We start from the raw sequence: 17,693 nt of genomic DNA, 5'->3' as shown, positions 1-17,693 counted from the left end.
AATTAACCTTGTCACATAATTCCACGGAATTCAGTGCCATTCTCCCAAGTAACTTGACATTAAGTCTAGGGCTAATGTCACACATAATACAAGGGTCTTGCTTATAAGCATTACGATGTAAACACAGTAACTCTGCTTCTCGGAACAAATAACGACTGCAGTGAGAAACTGGTCTTTTGTTACAGGAAACAGTAAAAAACAAAAACAAACAAAAAAACCCCCAATGTCTTTCTTAAAAACAATTTGTGTGTACCTGATTCCACCTTACAGATAAAAGGATGTTTGGAAGCACACCACAGTCATAACAATTACAGATTGCTACAAAACGGCGGGTTTCACTAAAATACTTTCTATGTTGATTGGTGCAACAGGACTGCTGCTGACAAAAATTGTTTATCCTGGGATGATTCAACAGAATTTGAAGATTGACAATGACTTCGCTACTGAGCTGGGGAGAACTGATCCTACATTATGTTCTGAATTTTAGTTTATAAACAAAGCTTCTGACTAGGGTGGGGGACCATAAGAGAAATTGGAGCTGTTTTAAGCAGGCATTAAAGGCCAAATTATGCCTAAGATACATAAACAGGGCTCTCATTGACATAAACAGGAATGCTGCATTTAATCATACATATTTGAGGGCAAAATTGGGTCTAAAGTTTCTTATCAGTATCAGTCTTGTGTTCCCTTTTAGATAGTGAGATTCAGCATTTTATAATCTTCAGGTGTTTGCTCATCAAAGTCCCACAAAAAGCATTCTATAGTTTTGTTTGCATTATTAAACATGAGCCAGGCACTAATGGAATCAAAGTGCAATAGTTTCTTTTTTTAATCCATTAATTGCCTCCACCTTAGGCCTGGTCTACACTGGGCAGGGGAAGGGGGGAATCGATCTAAGATACGCAACTTCAGCTACGAGAATAGCGTAGCTGACGTCAATGTATCTTAGATTGACTTACCTAGACGACACGGTAAATCAATCCCCAACAGATAGTTCGCTACCCACCGATCTGGCGGATAGTGCGGACGTACCCTTAGAGAGGGGTTTACACTGTTTCTTGAGTTTCTGTATGGAACTCCAACTACTTGTGCTTAAGGTCAGCCCTGCATTAAAAGGCCAATAAAGCATTAACAACAGATCTGCTCACAACCGTAAGAAATTTACCCAGTTAAGTACCCAATAATATTTTGCAATTTCCTAGTACCATTTATTGGAGGGTTTGAACGTAATTTATAACCATTAACAGATTAAGCCTCACAACATCCCTGGGAGGTAGGTAAGAAAGACCAATGGAGAAATTAGCCACAGAGAAGAGAAAGCAATTTGTCTAAGGTCACGAAGCAAGGTATACAGAAGGTCTGACTAGATGATCACAATGGCCCTGGAATCTACTAAATCCAAGATTAGCAAAAGAAATAACAGATCTCAGTGGAGTTACACCAAGATTAAAGTGGTCCACTAACTCCATACTATTTCTTGCTTTCTTCTCTTCTTTATTTTGTAGCATACCCAACACCGAACATTCTAAAGGCTAAAATTGGGCCTCAATTACTTTGTCAACACCAGGAAAATTAGAGCAAGACTGGGCAAACTTTTTGGTCTGAGAGCCACATTTTGGTATGGAAATTGTATGGAGGGTCAGCATGGGATTGGGGTACACGGGGCAGGGACGAGGGCTCCAGCTGTGGCTGAAGACTCTGGGGTGGGGTTAGGGATGAGTGGTCTGAGGTGCAGGAGGGTGGTCCGAGCTGGGATCAAAGAGTTTTGAGGGTGATCAGGGCTGAGGCAGGGGGTTGGGGCATGGGAGGGGACTCAGGGGTGCAGGATCCAGGCAGCACTTATCTGAAGCAGCTCCTGGAAACAGCAACCCGTCCCACTTCCAGAGACTGGGCCACGCCGCTCTGTGCCCTGCCCTATCTGTAGGGACAACCCCCGCAGCTCTCATTGGCCAAGGCTCCTAGCCAATGGGAGCTGCAGAGCTGGTGCCTGGGGCAGGGCAGTAGGCAGAGACCCCTGGCTGCTCCTGCTTCCGGGAGCCACACAGAGTGGAGCAAGGCAAGCCCCCAATCCCACTCCCTGGTGGGACCTCGAGAGCCGGATTAAAAGGTCCAGTGGGCCCGATGTGGCCCGCGGACCATAGTTTGCTCCCCCCGCCCCCGTATTAGAGCAACTGACACCAAAATGCAGCAGCAACAGTCACTGCTACAATGTCAACTGTGCTGTAGAAAGGGCTGGAACATTTTTACTACCATGCCATACTAACAGCTTAACATAGGACAGCTGCCTGGTGGCTGGCAATTACTGAACTACAAGTACTAACTTTACCAGTCCAGATGCACTTTATGTCACAACACAACACAACTCTTCTGCCTTGGAAGAGGATGCTTGAGAGGTGGCAAACCAAAGCTCAAGCCGGGGATGGATGCCAAGGCTCCTGCTTCACCCAAGGTGGTGGAAGGATGGAGACGGATGGGGCCTGCCCAGCACCCACTAGCCACACATGCTGTCTCTGGGAGTGGTTTGCAGTGGGCTGGTTTTGCTGCCAACACCCCACCGGGGCTCTCACCCCACGTCTGTTGCCAGGCAGAGGGAAAAGGGGGCTCGGCCACAGGGTCAGCGGTCGGGGCGTCCTTCTGCCCTGAGTTTGTACAGCGCCTAGCACCACGGGGCGGGGGCTGCTGCTGGGCGCTACGGCAAGAGAGGATGCGCCCAGAACGAGAGCAGCCACCAGCCCCCGGGAGCCGCAGGGCGCGCGCTGACCAGCCGCCCCGTTACAAGCAGCCCGGCCGCCCCACAGGGCAGAGACACACACCCCGCCGCCGCCCAGCCGGGTCCCAGGGAGCGGAGCCAGCCCCCTACCTCCCCCGTCAGTGGCGATGCCGTGGGGGAGCGGGGCCGCGGGGGCAGAGGACTCCCCCACTCCATACGGTCCGGGCGGAGGTTACAACATCCATCCCGAGTACAGTCCCCCGTGGACCCTTGGCCCTCACTCACCATGGTACCGTCCGTCCGTCCCCTCCGCCCCGACCTCCGGGCTCGGGCGCAGCTGCAGCGTAAACTCAGCGAGAAACAACCTCTGACCAAACCGCTTCCTGGCAACCGACGCCTCACCCCCGCGCATGCGCGCGCGGCCCTCAGTAACCCGGAAGTGCCTCAGAAGAGCTGCGGAAGTGCGGGGGGGAGGGAAGAGTATCAGTTGGCTGGTGGGTAGGGGGCCCGCGAACCTCTTGCTGGGGGGTGACAGGCGGACCCGGCGCGTGGTGGCCAGGTGAGTGCGTCACGCCGCTCGCGGGGAGGGCGGGGCCGGTCGCTCTGCGTGTTGCGGGCTCGCATCGTCCGAGCGGCCCCTGGGTGACGCCGCAGCCGCGGACCCTGCGCGCGAGGCTCGTTTTTAACCCCTCGCCCGGACGGGGCCGCTCGGGCGACGGTAGGAGACTCGCGGCCCCTCAGGATGGACGCAGTTACCGGCGGGGCCTCGCTGGGGACCAAAGCTCTGCCAGAGCCCAGACCCCCTCCCCCGCCCGTGCCCTCCGCCTGTAGCGCGTGGGCGTGACACGCCGGCTGGCGGGGCCGCTTTTGGTTGGTGGTTTTCCTGGAGATCTAATCAGGTGACCTAATCTTTAATTCCTGGAGACTCCCGGCCAAACCTGAAGGGTTGGCAACCCTAATACCGGCCTGTGCCCAGCTGCAGCCGGGAGCGGGGACTTTGGCCCAGGCCAGGCTCCCCCGGACAGCGCCCGGTCACATCTCTGCTGGCCTTGCCGAGCAGACGGCGTCAGAAAGAAAAACAAAAACAAAAAACCGCCTGGAAACAGAACCTAGCCGCGGCCTTCTCGTCAGGTTAGTGGTGTCCTGGAGAGGGTGATAGCTCCCAAAACGTGCTAGGCCCTTTCCAGACACAGAGAGCGCTGGCCCTGTCCTCAGTGGAGTTACTGTGCCATGTCCTAGAGGGACAAAATAGAGTTCAGACGAAACGTTAGCAAAATTCGTAGGCACGTTTTAGAGGACTAATTGTTGTTTCACTCTGGGCGTTTTCTTTTTCTTTAGATTTGGTCGTTCTCTCTCCCATCCAGCTCCATCAGCCAAAGGGGGAAAAATGACATCTCTGGGGAAGAAAGGTAAGTATTCTCCTTTTACCAAGGATATACATTCTGGTAATTCTGTATTCACTTGGGAGGTGTTTAATTACAGAGCAGAGCTGCAGTGTATGCTAGATGTAATAATAATATAACTCAGGGGGGAAAGATGGTGGCAGTCTTCCTTGTTGCAGTGAAAAGCAGAGATCTAGTAAAGAGCCTGGGTGGAGGTGGTAATGAAATGTTTTCTTCTGCCTTTGGATCCCTACTTCAGATCAGGCCAGGTCAGTCACAACTGAAAGTTGTTATTCTTTGATGGCTCTTTGATAGCCTGACATGATGGTCTTCATCTAGTTTCTAGCAGATAGGTGTCTAGCATTTATTTGGCTCCCTTACTTTTATTACAGTAGAATGAATTAAGCATTAAGACCCCACTTCTGCAAACAGACCTGCACAAGTAGACTTTTATGCTGGCATAGATCAATTTGTATGCAAAGTACCTAAATCTGCAAAAACTAGGAAATTCAAAATTAAGGATTCTCACTCTGTCCTTACCTCACACTGTAGTGGTGAGGCACAGCAAAATGTATATGGTCTGTTCTTGGATCTGCCTATTGTGCAATAATGGTAAGAAGTCAATCTCTTTTACACCTTAATGACATGGTTTGCTGAGAATACGCTAAACCCCTAAGAATTTTATTCTCTGAATATAGTCTTTTCTTAGTCCCACCTTTTCTCAATGTTGGTTTAGGCAGGCATAATGTGTTACTTCAAGTGGGATGTGACAAAGGCCTTAATAACCAGGGAGAGATTAGCATTGGCAAGGAAGAAAACAACAGACCCTGTTTTACTAACTGTGTGAGGCAACTGAAGTTATTGAAGATATTGTTTTACATTAGCACGAAATCAATTTTCTAACACAAAGATTTCTTGACTAGACTTGAAAAAACTAAATTCTAAAAAGCTCTTCTCTATTATCTGTTAACTAGTTGAGCTCTTGAGTTATTTCTGGGTTTACATATGTGACAGATGTAGCAATTACCTGCAATATCTTTGGGAGATCTTACTGTATTAAATTTATTTATCATTGTGGGCCAAGGATTGTATGTCATCCTCCGCCATGGAATTACCACAGCTCCTCCTGGAATTAAGAACGGGTTGTATATGTGTGGAGGGGTGATTAGGCAAATTCACTTAGGTTGTAACACTGCTAGAGGGGTACCACCACCTGGAGAAGCTCACATATGCTGGTTCAAACTGGATTCTCCAGAGACCAACAGATAAAGAAAGGTCCTATGGATAAATAGCCTGATTGTAAATGGACTCAGGGCCTTTTTTCTGATCCAGCAAATGGACAGGACCTTCTGTCCAAGGGAGGCCTGGGAAGGTTGGAAGGACTTTGGCCAACTGAGGCCCCATAAGATAGATGGATGACCTAGTAAGCTTTTAGCAGGCATACAGGCACTCAGTTTTTTTTACGGTTTTTTCTGTAATGCTTTCATCTTAGGAATAAATGTGCTTGCTTATAAAAGGCTGTGCAGTAACTTTTAACTGCTGGCAATTAAACTGTTCATATGCCTTCAGAGAGAAAGCAATGCACAGAGGCTGGCCTGCTTAGGCAGGTCTGATTTGCTGGGAATACCATGGTGTAGGCAGAGAATTGTGAGCCAGGAAAAACCTTGGTCAGAAGGGAGAGAAACACAGGTTTTCGCCCAACCGAAGTAATGGTTGAGAAGTGGAAGCCTAAAAGTGGGTACCCTTGGTGGACCAGGGAGAGGGTGCAGTTCCTCTGAAGTGTGACAGCATAAATTGAGTCATATGATTAGAAGGTCAAACATCAGTCTTCGGTGTTCTGGATCATCTTTCACCAATTTAGACCCATCCACAGTGGAAATGGAAAATATCATTGAAGATCAACCATTCCATGTCCCTGCAGTGTGGTAGTACTTGGAAATTCTTGTTTTCTAGGCAGGAAGTGTGACACAGTGACAATTTTACAACCAGTTTAGGGTTGTGTGCAATTTAATAAAACTCAGCATCAACAGAAATGTTTATTTAAAAAAAAAATTATCTAAACACAAACATTTATTAAACATTGCTCTGCAGTGGTAGAAACACAAACATGCCAGCACTTGTGGGGAGGACTGCAGGAGAACCAGAAACAGGAAGTGATTAGTTAATTCCTCTTTCCATTCTCCTCCCCCCTCCCCCCCCCCCTTTTTGGACAATGAAGTAAAACAGCACAAATAGTGAAAAGTTAATTTTTTATTTTTTTTTCAGGATTTACAACTAAGTTATTACTAGACATAGTTAAGGGGAAAAACTTATGAATGTATTGTATTGACTGTATCTCTTTAAAGTTGTTGTGAAGCAGTCTGTTGCTTTTCAGCAGGGAAGGAGTGAAATCCTCTTGGCTTTGAAGTCAAGGTTCAGTGGCTAATGTAGTGAGTTCATATAGATTTCCTTCAAAGTGGCTGCTGTTGACATTTTTATCTATATAGTCTTGTTTGTGCAATGAGCATGTAAATATAACTAAAAAAAAAAGTCCTGATGAGACAGATGGCTGGATTTTGTATTACTGACCTTACTGATTAATGAACACACTTATTTGAGCGCACTTTCCCTTTTGAGTCCTAATTGAATCAGTGCCCCAGCACTGTGCTGCTTTGCAGATGCACTGTAAAACCAAGCTCCTTCCAGAGTTTTGTTGCCATTCTCTTTGAATTTCTGCAACTCCCAATGGTGTAATAAAATACATATATTGTCTTCCCATTGTCTCCAAATTAGCCGATTATGCCTCGTCACCCATCCGTGGACCTGGAGATGGCATGGAAACTGAGCAGCCACCTAAAACTGTGGAAGTAGTTGCTGGAGCCCACAATACAAGTCGTCATGCCCATCACAGTCCACACAAGAAAGCTGTCTCTTCCCTGAGTCCTGGAGTTCTCCAGCTAGGGAAAGTACACAGTGATAAGTCAGTGGAGATTGAAGCTGTTCGAATACTGGTTCCGAAAGCTGCTATAACTCATGTTGTTCCTACCAAAAATGCTAAGGTGGCTAAATCCCTGGGACACCATAAAGGAGAGGACTTCAGCCAGTCAGATGGAGTCACAGAACCCAGTAAAGAGCTGTTGGAGCTAAAAAATGCAGTAGAAAAGCTCAAGAATTCAGAAAGGAGATTGCTACAGGATAAAGAAGGTCTTTCCAACCAGTTACGTGTACAGACAGAGGTAAGACATTGAGGACTGTTTTTGTGACAGTAGATTTGTAGCTTTATTTTGTTTGGGAGGCCTGAGGAGACCAGTATGATAGTATAGTCTGACCTTCTGCATAAGATAGGCCAGAGAAACTTGCCAAGTAATCTCTGAATCAAACCCATAACTTCTGTTTTGAGCTATAGAATATATCATAGAAAGATATCCAGCCTTGATTTAAAGACATCAAATGATGGAGAATCCACCACTTCCCTAGGTAAATTGTTCCACTGGTTCATTACACTTGTTCAAAAAATCCACCTTCTTATGAATTTGTCTAGCTTTAGCTTCCAACCATTTGTTCTCTCTAAAACCTACTACATTTTGTTTCTGTGGTGTTATGACTACAGAAACATTCATTACTTTAAAAATGTAATCACAATGGGAGTCCTGATATCATTAACAAAGACAGTGGGAGCATGCAAATATAGAAAAATTGGCCTGCTGCACCGTATAAAGTACTCTGCAAAGGGCAACACATAAACTCAGCGACAAAAATAATTTTTCTCTACTGAACATAGAAATTGCTATACAGAGAATACCAGTGTTCTATCTAGTCTAGTATCCTTTCTAAGACAGTAGCTTGATGCATCTGTCAAATGCTTCAGAGGAAGGTGGAAGAAGCCCCATAGTGGATAACTATCAAATAAATCACCCGTAGGGCAAATTTCTTCATAACTCCTTTTAGCTAGTGGTTGGTTTATGCCCTGACAGAGATGACTGGATGTCCAGCCTAATATAAACTGCACATATCTAAATGGCTACTCCTTCTGTAAATTAAGCCTGCATGCTTCCCTCTGTTCACTTCTCAGTAGACAAATGTGCTTATTCTTTCAGACATTAGTTATACAGGCTTATTTAAGCAACTACAGTTATAGCAAATAAATTGCATGTCTTGAACTCATTAGTAATCATGAGGCTTAAAACACTTGTCCTTCAAATTCCCCAAAAGACATGTATCTGCCTTAGTTGCAGTTCAAGTGTCTTGTAATTATTTCCATACAAAAGCCTGACATATTGGGAAATCAGTCCGAATCTTTGTTAGCTAATGTGCTTTCTAGAAGCACACTGCGATTAGAGATATGACGTATAATAGGTGTTCTATCCGTGATTCTAGGTGAATCGAGAGCTGAAGAAGTTACTTATTGCTTCGGTTGGGGACGACCTGCAATATCACTTTGAACGCATGGCACGTGAGAAAAATCAGTTGATCCTAGAAAATGAGGCCCTAGGCCGGAATATGTCTCAGCTGTCTGAACAGTTAGAGCGGATGTCTATACAGTGTGATGTGTGGCGCAGCAAATTCCTAGCAAGCAGGTATGGTTTTACAGTAGTCTGTGTCACTATTGTCTTAGGGCTCCCTTGGTAAATTAGTGTAACAAAAGACCCTTTTGAAATACATACACCTCTACCTTGATAGAACGTGACCCGATATAACACAAATTCAGGTATAATGCAGTAAAGCAGCGGGGAGCCCCAGGCCCTTTGAAGCGATTCTTGAGCCCCGCTGCTTTACTGCATTATATTCGAATTTGTGGGGAGTCCCGGGCCCTTTAAATCACTGCCTGAGCCCAGCCCCTGGAGCCCTGGTGGTGATCTAAAGGCCAGAGGCTCTGGCTGCTGCAAGGAGCCCTTTAAATCCCCACCCGAGCCCCACTGCCAGAGCTCTGGCGGTGATTTAAAGGGAGCGGGGCTCCCCACAGCAGCTGGAGCACTGGGCCCTTTAAATCACCGCCGGGGAAGCCAGTCCATTCTGGCACGGCATACCGGACCGAACCCGATATAACTCAGTCTCGCCTATAAGGCAGTAAGATTTTTTGGCTCCTGAGGACCATGTTATGTTGGGGTAGAGGTGTATATGCAAGGGAATAGTTGTAGGAATCCCTGCTCTGAACTGGAAATCTACCATGAGATCTGGAAAACTTCAACTACCACAGCTCTGCTTTCTTATGTTTCCAGCCACTGTCTGCACAGTTTTGAATAATTATTCATAATTATTCATCTCTGTGTACACTTGTGTATCTTCAGTGTCCTTATCGAAAATTATATATATAAAAAGTAAAATTTATGGTATTACAAACAGCTGTGTAAATGACAAGCTGAAAAGGGGTTTGTGCTGCTAGTAAAGCAGGGTTCCAACGTATATGACAATAACATTTATTGGCACAGAAAAGGATTTGAAAAGATAGTTTGCTGAGCTTCTGAGCATGGTGCCAGGCACCTTTTATCTATCAAGCATTTGTAATGGAGCATTGCTGGAGAGGGTGTGTGTTTGTTTTTACATTGGGTTGATGCTCCAGTGAAGAGGAGGCTATCTATTTTGGAGATTTTAATTAAGATATGTTGCTTTCTGTTTGTCAAGATCCTAGATGTACAGTAAAATACACAGGAGCAGGACTGTTGAATACAGTTTTCACAAATGGGACTTAGACTTAAGAATAGAATAGATAGAGGATCTGTGGTATACGTGGTATGACCAAATTAAAGACTTTACAAATGCAGTGCTCTAAGATTTATATTTAATCTACTCTTGAATGCAGAAAATATATATATATATATATATATGAATGACTAAACACAAGTTGGCTACATTTAACAAAGCACATTCAACAGAGGCTTGGGGGACCGGTGATGGAATATAGAGCCCCTTACCTGAGGCTGCCAGTTTGAATCCAGCCCAGGTCATTAGTAACTGAAAGGTGCTACTATAAACTTAGGTGGTGGGGACCTATGTACCATGATTTCCATATTCTTAGTTCAGTTATGTCAAATAACCACTACCACCACAGTTGGTACCTTTGTTGGCAATCCCAGTAGTGAGGCCAATGATTGGATACAAAAAACACCCTCTCCCTCCTACAGCGACTGTAGGGTAAGGGTTGAAGTACCTTGGCAGGATAGTATTTGACAGGCTTACGTTGCTGATTCCTATAGTGACACTTATTTTTGTACGGATAGGCCTCTCAGTCTGGCAATTTCCATCTCTCCCTCCTCATTCCAAGTCACACAAAGTAAATCATATTAAGATAACTGTGCCCTTAATTAGTTTTTAGACAGTTATATATCAACATGTATTAATGCACATGGCCATAATGGTAGAAAAAAATGTCCAATTTAAAATAACCTGTCAAAAAGAACTGCCACTTGCAAGTGCAAAATGAATAAACCAACTCAGATTACTTGCACATGAACTCAAAATAAACTACTGGATTTATAATGTGTTTCCTTTCCCTTCATCTAGTATTTAATGATAGAGTAGGTCCCTCTCCCATCAGACATGAATCTGAGACTCAGATCAAGATATACATATTAGAGAACACCAACTCGAGTTTGCAATTCTGACTACTAATGACAGTTTAGAAACTTTCTTCTCAAATTTTAATGTGATTGCAGGATTTGACAGGCCATAGCTCTTAATGTGTGAGCCATGTTGTGGCAACCCAAAGTATATAATGTAATGACAGCATTAGGCACATGATTTGATGACAGGACCACACCGTATGATGGTGAATGCTGACTTTGGTTTTAGTGTTTGTTTTTTACTAGGTGAATTTTCTGATTCAGCCAGTGAAGAAGAATGAGAGATTTTTTTAACCTGAAGTTCTCTTCTAATGTTCCTACAACTAGAGAATGAGGAATTCCATAGTCTGTGTAGTATGTGTCTGTGAGTGATGGTCGGATAAGTGTTTTGCATTTTCTGAGGACTGGAAATGGAATCCTTCTGGGCTCTATTCCAACTCTTCCTGTGTGACCTTCAGTAAATCACCTGTAACTGAAATGCAGGGTTAAGAGAACTGATCAGATTATTCCTTCCCTAATTCATAGGCATGTTGTGAAGCTTAGTTTAATACTTTATCAGAATATTTTACAGACAAGCTTCTCATTAATATTGAAACCTGTAGTATATGCTTCCTGCATTGGCTTTGTAAATAAATTAAATATATTAGGGACTGTCTCTGAAATATGGGTTTAGTCAGTCAGGTTTCACCATTCCTAATTAATTGGGCTCTTCAGCATGATTGGTGTGGCTGAGTAACACTTGTGGGAGCATCATGTGACAATGGATTGGTACTTGCTGAGTTGTCTGTAACCCACTGCTCTGAGTCTTTTGGTTTGTCCTTTTTTGAAAGAGGCAGTGAGGTGATATTTTGAGAGATGTGTAAATTTACATGTTTCTCCTCCTTTGTAATGTTTTTTAAAGGAAAATCTCCAACAGAGTCAGCTGTCTTAAGGATTAGAGACAATCTCTTTCCTCTAAATTGGTAGGTGAGAGTGACAAAGTGGTTGGGATCTGATAGCCATTAGTTTGTTTCTAAGGGATCTTTGTCTAGATCATCTAACCATACCTTTGTTAGTCTCAACAGAGAGGCAAATAAATGAGCAAGAAACTGAATAGACTTGCTGTTCCCCTTGATTTATTTCCCAGCCATGACTTCCCTTAGGCCGTTCTTGAGGCATATTAGTGGGACAGCCTGTGCAGTCAATGGTCCTTGCTTCACCCTGCTCTTTGGTAAAAGACTATTCTCCAGTGCTGTTACTTACATTTGTCAACGGCATTAACTTGTCGCAAAACATTTTTTTAAAATTTTAATAGAGATTTCCTGTTTTTTTTTCTTAACCACCACATCCTGGGCATTTTGTTTAAACTCAAAGTCTCCCTCACTTATTACGAAGCTGCCTGTTCTGTAGTAGAGACCTAAAGCAGCCCAAGGGTTGAGCCAAACAATAGAGACTAAAAAGAACCTGCACTGGCTAACACAAGAATTCCTCTTCCTGGATTGCATTTTTTCAGATTGGTCTATAACAAATTTTGATAAAATAAAGTCTCAGCTGCCTGAAATGCCCTTTTTTCAGGCAACAATCAAACGTATATCCAACCCAAAATAACAAATGAATTTCTGTAACAACAACAAAGTCCAAAAAACCCTCCTTTTTAGCTTAGCCTTTGCGAATCACTCAGGGAAGCATTTGCCACAGTGCCTTCCATAGCTCCCCCTCTCCTTAAAAAAAAGTCACTTTTTAAAAAACTATTGGAGCATAGATAATGAAACAAAATATAATGCCACTCTATAAATCCACGGTAAACACACTTGAATAGTGTTTGCTGTTCTGGTCACTCCATCTTAAAATTATTTATATTTAGAATGGGAAAAGGTGAAGAGAAGGGCAATAAAAATAATTAGGGGGATGGAACAGCTGCCATACAAGAAGAGATTCAAAAAGTTGGGACTGTTCAGCTTAGAGATGACGATGGCAGATACGACAGAGGTCTAAAATCGTGGATGGTGAGGAGAAAGTGAGTAAAGAAGTGTTATTTACCCCTTCACATAATACAACCACCAGGGGCCACCTGATGAAATTAATAGGCAGCAGGCCTTGTTAAAACAAACAAAAGCAAGTACTTTTTCACACAACACACAGTCAATCAGTGGAATTTGTTACCATGGGGCGTTGTGAAAGCCAGAAGTATAAATGTGTTTTAAAAAAATTAGATAAGTTCATGGAGGATAGGTCCACCAATGGTTATTAGTCAGTATCATCAGGGATGCACAAGCATGTCCCTCAACTTCCTATTGCTGGAAGCATCCAGCACTGGGCACTGTCAGACAGGATATTGGGCTAGATGGACCATTGGTCTGACTCAGTATGACCATTCTTATCTTCATCTTCTCTTCCTAGCTAAGTCCTGGTAAGAAAACAACTGCATTTCTTGATTCCACAGTTGAGAATGGAGGAAGAGAAGCAACTGTGCCTTGCTAACGGTCCTGTCTTTCTGCTATTTGTGTTAGTTTGGTCCTTACAACCTTGCTCACATCATCTAGTGTGCCATGCGGCTTCCTGTGTGAGCCCCAAAAGGCGGCCTTATTATAAAACATTTCCTATTCCTCAGTTTTAAAAAAAAAAATAAGCCAGGCAAACATCAGTTTTAATTGACTGCTCTTAATCCTTGAAATATTTGATCTGCTAAAACGATCTGCAACAGAACCAAAAGTGAAAACTAATTCTATTTCTAACTTGCCTGTTAAAAGTAGCTGATTTATTGGGGATTTCCCCTTTTGCAGAGTCATGGCTGATGAGCTAACCAACGCCAAAGCAATTCTTCAGCGCCAAACCCGGGATGCACAAAGTGCACTTCAGGATCTGTTGAGTGAACGTGACCAGTTCCGTCAAGAAATGATTGATACACAGAAGTATGATTGCTCTTTTCATCCTTTATATTGGTTTTATTTTCCTCCCCTAAATGTTACTCTGTGCATTTTTTATTACTGTGGTCTCAGTTTAGGTAGTCTTCTGACCTAGAATCAATTCAACACTATTTCTGATATTTACCAAAAACATTGTTGTGATTGCTGTGCCTGGCACCCTCTTGTTGGCAGTCTCTCAGCAGAAAGGTTGAGGATTGAAGGAGCCATATCAGTTGAACTTCTTCCCTTTTCACCCAAGAGAGTTGTTAGTCCTAGGTGAGGGTTGAGATTCATCGGTTAGCTAAAGATAAATGTATGGGACCTTAGTCTTCCTGACTCTTAATTCACCACTTGTCACCAAATTTTCTAATCATGATGGGCTCCTCAAGCCTTGTATTTTATTATTGGGCTACAGTCTCTGGTGAATGGCTGAATGTCCTAATCTTGTTTAAATATTTAATTCTTATTTGTATGTTTCCTTGAATGTTTTTATAACCTTTGTCCAACTTGAATTGTAAGTTCCTTGGGGCAAGATGGCCTCTTTGTACCACACCATGCATATTGATTGCACTGTATAATGATTTACACATTATAACAATTCAATTTTTCCCTGAACAGATTGTTAGAAGAGCTGCTGGTTTCTCTACAGTGGGGGAGGCAGCAGACTTATTATCCTAGTGCTCAACCCCACACTACAGCAGAGCTAGCAGCAAGGAACCATAAACTGGCTAAAGCAGTGAGCTCCCACCTTCTTGGAAATGTTGGCACTAACACTCCAAAAAAGACTTCCCCACCAACAGAGTTCTGCAACACTCCTGCTGAGAAAATGGCTGAAATGGTAAAACCCTTACTAGAGCTCCAAGTTTCTGTCCCGATTAGCACTGCATAGGTGCAGCTTCCAGTTCACTTCCAGGAAAGGCAACTTTCTGGTGCATGAGAACTAATTACAAGCTAGAGTGAGTAAAGTGCATAGGCACTAGAGCTTTTTCAGTACATCTAATGTAAAAGACCATTCCCATAGCAAATATTTAAAAACTGGAAAAATCTCACTTTCCCCAAGGTACCAGGAGGTAGCCTACATCACCACTGTATGCTTTTCAGTAGCACCCCTTAGTGTAGTATCTAATCTCTGCACTGCTAATTTAGATCTGCACAGTGGTCATGCATAGAGGCTTTGTTCTTTGTCTTCATGTTCCAGGAAAACTGCAGTAGGATTTTTTCTCTCTCCTTTTCTCTTAGACTTTGACTCTAATAGATCTCTCCGCCCCCCCCTCCCCTCAATATATAGTCTGGGCTTGAGACTGTATCCCTGCCAGCTATAATTTTAGGGCGTACTTGAGGACTGGGGATTCCATTTCAAAATAAATGGCTTCATATTAGGACAAGGAGATCATTAGAACATTAAGACTGAAACAATGACCTAATGAAGATGTAGATAAGCGAATTCTCCAGAAACAATGAGCAACTGGGCTAGAATAACAAGCAGGAAGACTTTAACGAGAAAGTACTGCTTCCCCTCCCAGCCTAGCTGCTGCACTCCAGAAGTGATTGGGACAGCATTTAATTTTAGGCTAGGAAACTAACCAGGAAGCCTCAACTTGAGAAGTAGGACAGAGAGGGGAAAAGATGAGGAAGAAAAGGGCGGTGGGGCAGGGAGGCAAAACCCATACCATTTTCAAAGTAAGCTTCCCTATCCCCCCAAAAAATCCAGTACTGTAAGTACAGGTGGAAGGAAAATTGGGGAAGATGATAAAAGTAGTGGAGAAAGTGTTTAGCTTTTCCCTTTAGTATTTGGTGGTCATTGTAGTATGAACCATTTCCATAGGAGTAGCATCCCATGCATAAAACTGCCAAAAAGCATATTAAAATTAACAAGCTATCCTCTACTAGAACTGAACCCCCTCCTCCCCCCCGGAGTGTACTAGGTGACTATCAGTACACTTCTCAAGCAGCCGAAGGCATAAAGCACTGTGCATACAGTTGTGGCATATTGCTGGACTTAAGCATGTTTGCAAATATCTGCTTAGTTCGGAGGTCACTCTTTTCTGAACCTCTGATCTTGCCTTCTTGTAATGAATTTAATTGTAGCCTTTAAAAAAAAAAAAAACATTACCTTAGTTCTGATGAATGGATTCCAAATTTGTGACTCTATATTCACTGCAATATGAAGTTACTCAATGTTAAGAATTACAGTTCAAGGTAAAAACTGACCAAAGTATGAGGATTGATAAAATTCACATTCACCTCAACAGCAGCCACCAGCTGCTATATGTAAATGGCAGTCAAGGATAAAGCATCTTGAATTAAACAACATCCAGTCCATGTCTGATACTGAAATTCTCTTTTAGGTGCTGCGAGTGTTGGATCCAGTTGCCTGTACTGAAGCATCACCAGAAGTTCCCTTTTCTGAGCCTTCCCCACCCTCCTTCTTTTCTACAAAGAAGAACATTGGTCGGTTTCACCCATACACCAGATATGAAAATATAACTTTCAACTGCTGCAATCGCTGCCAGGGAGAACTGATAGCCCTTTAAAATCATTGCGCTGAAGACAAAATAAAGCTAGTGTATCTGTGGATATGCTAACTTTTCCCTGAATGACACTAGTGATTTATCCATTCTGATTTCCTTCTTTACTATTACCGTCTTGGGGGTTTGTTACGCCAGAAAATGTACTTTTTACTTCCTATAACTCGTGCTTAGGGACCATCTACAATAATCTGTGGTGGGATCATAGCTTCTACAGGGCTGGAATATGGTTAGCACTCCTATTTACAAGGTCAAGACCAAAATGTTACAACAGTACAATTTATAGTGTAAATAGCGCTTTAGATGTGTAGGATTTGTAATTATATTATGAAATCTTAATGAATTTCTGCTCAGGGGAAGACAGAACCATGAAACTATTTATTTAGGTACATAGACAAGTGATGCATCCACTTGAAACCTCTGAACAGCGCTTCCTTTAAAAGGGAGTTGAAATAAATGCTAAAGTGAGAAACACTGAGTTATTGTTTTAAGTATTTTCATTTTAAAAAGGGCAATAGAATGCACAATCATTTCTGTGTGGTTTAATTTTTCTCTCTAGTGTTACTCAGTTTGCTATGGTGCTATGGTCAAGTATTTATAGTCGTAATTAAGTTACAGGATCAGGTGCAATTAACGTTATGGGTCTTCAAGTTCAGAAGGGGGCAGCAGGGCACAGTTCAGAATTCTTACCTTGATGAAAAGGGGTAGAAGCGCCTCTTTAAGAAGACATTTGAATGAAATTGAAAGGTGTTTAAGTAGGAGTTGGTGCTGAATGGATTCTGGAAGCTAGTGTGCATGAGGTTGAAACAAGTGGATTGGAAGCATTTTAACTCCTAGAACCAAGCTGCTGCATAGCTGATGCACAGCAAAGATTGATGTAGCTCCTTTAGTACATTGCTTTAAAAACTGAAACTTACTTTATGCTTAGAGGCAAGATACTACACATGAAAATCTTTCATAGGTATTATACCCATGGAGGGGCCTGCATCATCAAATACTAGATATGGATAGGCAGTGACAGAGTATACTATATTTTTACTCATCTGGCTGTACTAGATTAATGAGACAAGTTCAAAGTACGTACTAGTAACCCGTCTGCCAAATACAGCCTGAAAAGACAGCTTGCAGGGTTCTTCTCTGCTTGCTTATTTACAAGTTAAACAGGATATGAGTCTTCTACCATTTGTTAGGGAGCTTACCAGCTCTTTTTGAACAAAGGTCATATTCAAAGAAAACACTCACTCACTCATGCCCATCACCCCAATCGGGGTATGGGCATGCTAATATCTTACAGCACTCTGATATCCTGCCACCCCCAACAGATACAGTATACATAGCCTTGGTATGTAATTAAGGAAAAGATCTCTAAACCAGTCACTGTAACACTTTTGTTTGGTAAATCTAATACTGTATACAGAGTATAAAAGGCATACGTTTTTGACTGCTACTCTTGGCCATGCTTTGGCCTGTGCAATTAATATGCTATAATAAATATTCTCTACCTACTTTTATCATGAACGAAGGTTTGGATTTTGTATACTTGTGACAGTCTTTGATTCCACACATTCTTTGCAGAATCTAAGGGCGGGTCTACACTACAGCTGGGATCAACACTCTGCAATTGATACAGCAGCAGTCAATTTAGCGGA

The 17,693-nt window shown here is 43.0% G+C and overlaps 2 protein-coding genes across 6 annotated transcripts in view; one reads left to right on the top strand and one right to left on the bottom strand.

The window, feature by feature from the left end:
- NME7 (NME/NM23 family member 7) overlaps window positions 1-3,122 on the bottom strand; it is a 170,894-nt gene extending 167,772 nt beyond the window's left edge. The window contains exon 1 of one of the 2 annotated variants that reach the window (XM_075072346.1): window positions 3,004-3,122. In XM_075072346.1, coding sequence (XP_074928447.1) covers window positions 3,004-3,122 — 119 coding nt within the window. Of the gene's footprint in view, window positions 1-2,995 lie in introns of both variants that reach the window. The other variant, XM_032790961.2, reaches the window with a different exon arrangement.
- On the top strand, window positions 3,106-17,562 carry BLZF1 (basic leucine zipper nuclear factor 1). Of its 4 annotated transcripts, none has more exons than XM_075072326.1 (7): window positions 3,106-3,269; window positions 4,049-4,119; window positions 6,865-7,307; window positions 8,449-8,648; window positions 13,394-13,522; window positions 14,135-14,354; window positions 15,865-17,562. In XM_075072326.1, exons 1-7 carry the CDS (start codon window positions 3,121-3,123, stop codon window positions 16,048-16,050), a joined length of 1,398 nt encoding a protein of 465 aa, XP_074928427.1. In that variant the 5' UTR covers window positions 3,106-3,120; the 3' UTR covers window positions 16,051-17,562. The 4 variants fall into 4 exon arrangements, with proteins under 4 accessions (XP_074928427.1, XP_074928435.1, XP_032646840.1 ...); XM_075072334.1 differs by lacking the exon at window positions 3,106-3,269 and adding an exon at window positions 3,321-3,428; XM_032790949.2 differs by lacking the exon at window positions 3,106-3,269 and adding an exon at window positions 3,412-3,841.
- Window positions 17,563-17,693: the final 131 nt, after the last annotated feature.

This window comes from Chelonoidis abingdonii, chromosome 1, assembly GCF_003597395.2.
Source record: "Chelonoidis abingdonii isolate Lonesome George chromosome 1, CheloAbing_2.0, whole genome shotgun sequence".
In the NCBI taxonomy this organism is placed as follows: domain Eukaryota; kingdom Metazoa; phylum Chordata; order Testudines; family Testudinidae; genus Chelonoidis; species Chelonoidis abingdonii.
The sequence above is the reverse complement of the archived record's forward strand: the minus strand, read 5'-3'. Positions and strand labels throughout refer to the sequence as shown.

Bases quoted from the DNA above. Each gene is read 5' to 3' on its own strand.
- BLZF1 (XM_075072326.1), top strand. From the start codon at position 3,121: ATGCGCGCGCGGCCCTCAGTAACCCGGAAGTGCCTCAGAAGAGCTGCG. The intron at 7,308-8,448 runs GTAAGACATTGA...CCGTGATTCTAG, and splicing joins AGTTACGTGTACAGACAGAG to GTGAATCGAGAGCTGAAGAA. The intron at 13,523-14,134 runs GTATGATTGCTC...TTCCCTGAACAG, and splicing joins GAAATGATTGATACACAGAA to ATTGTTAGAAGAGCTGCTGG.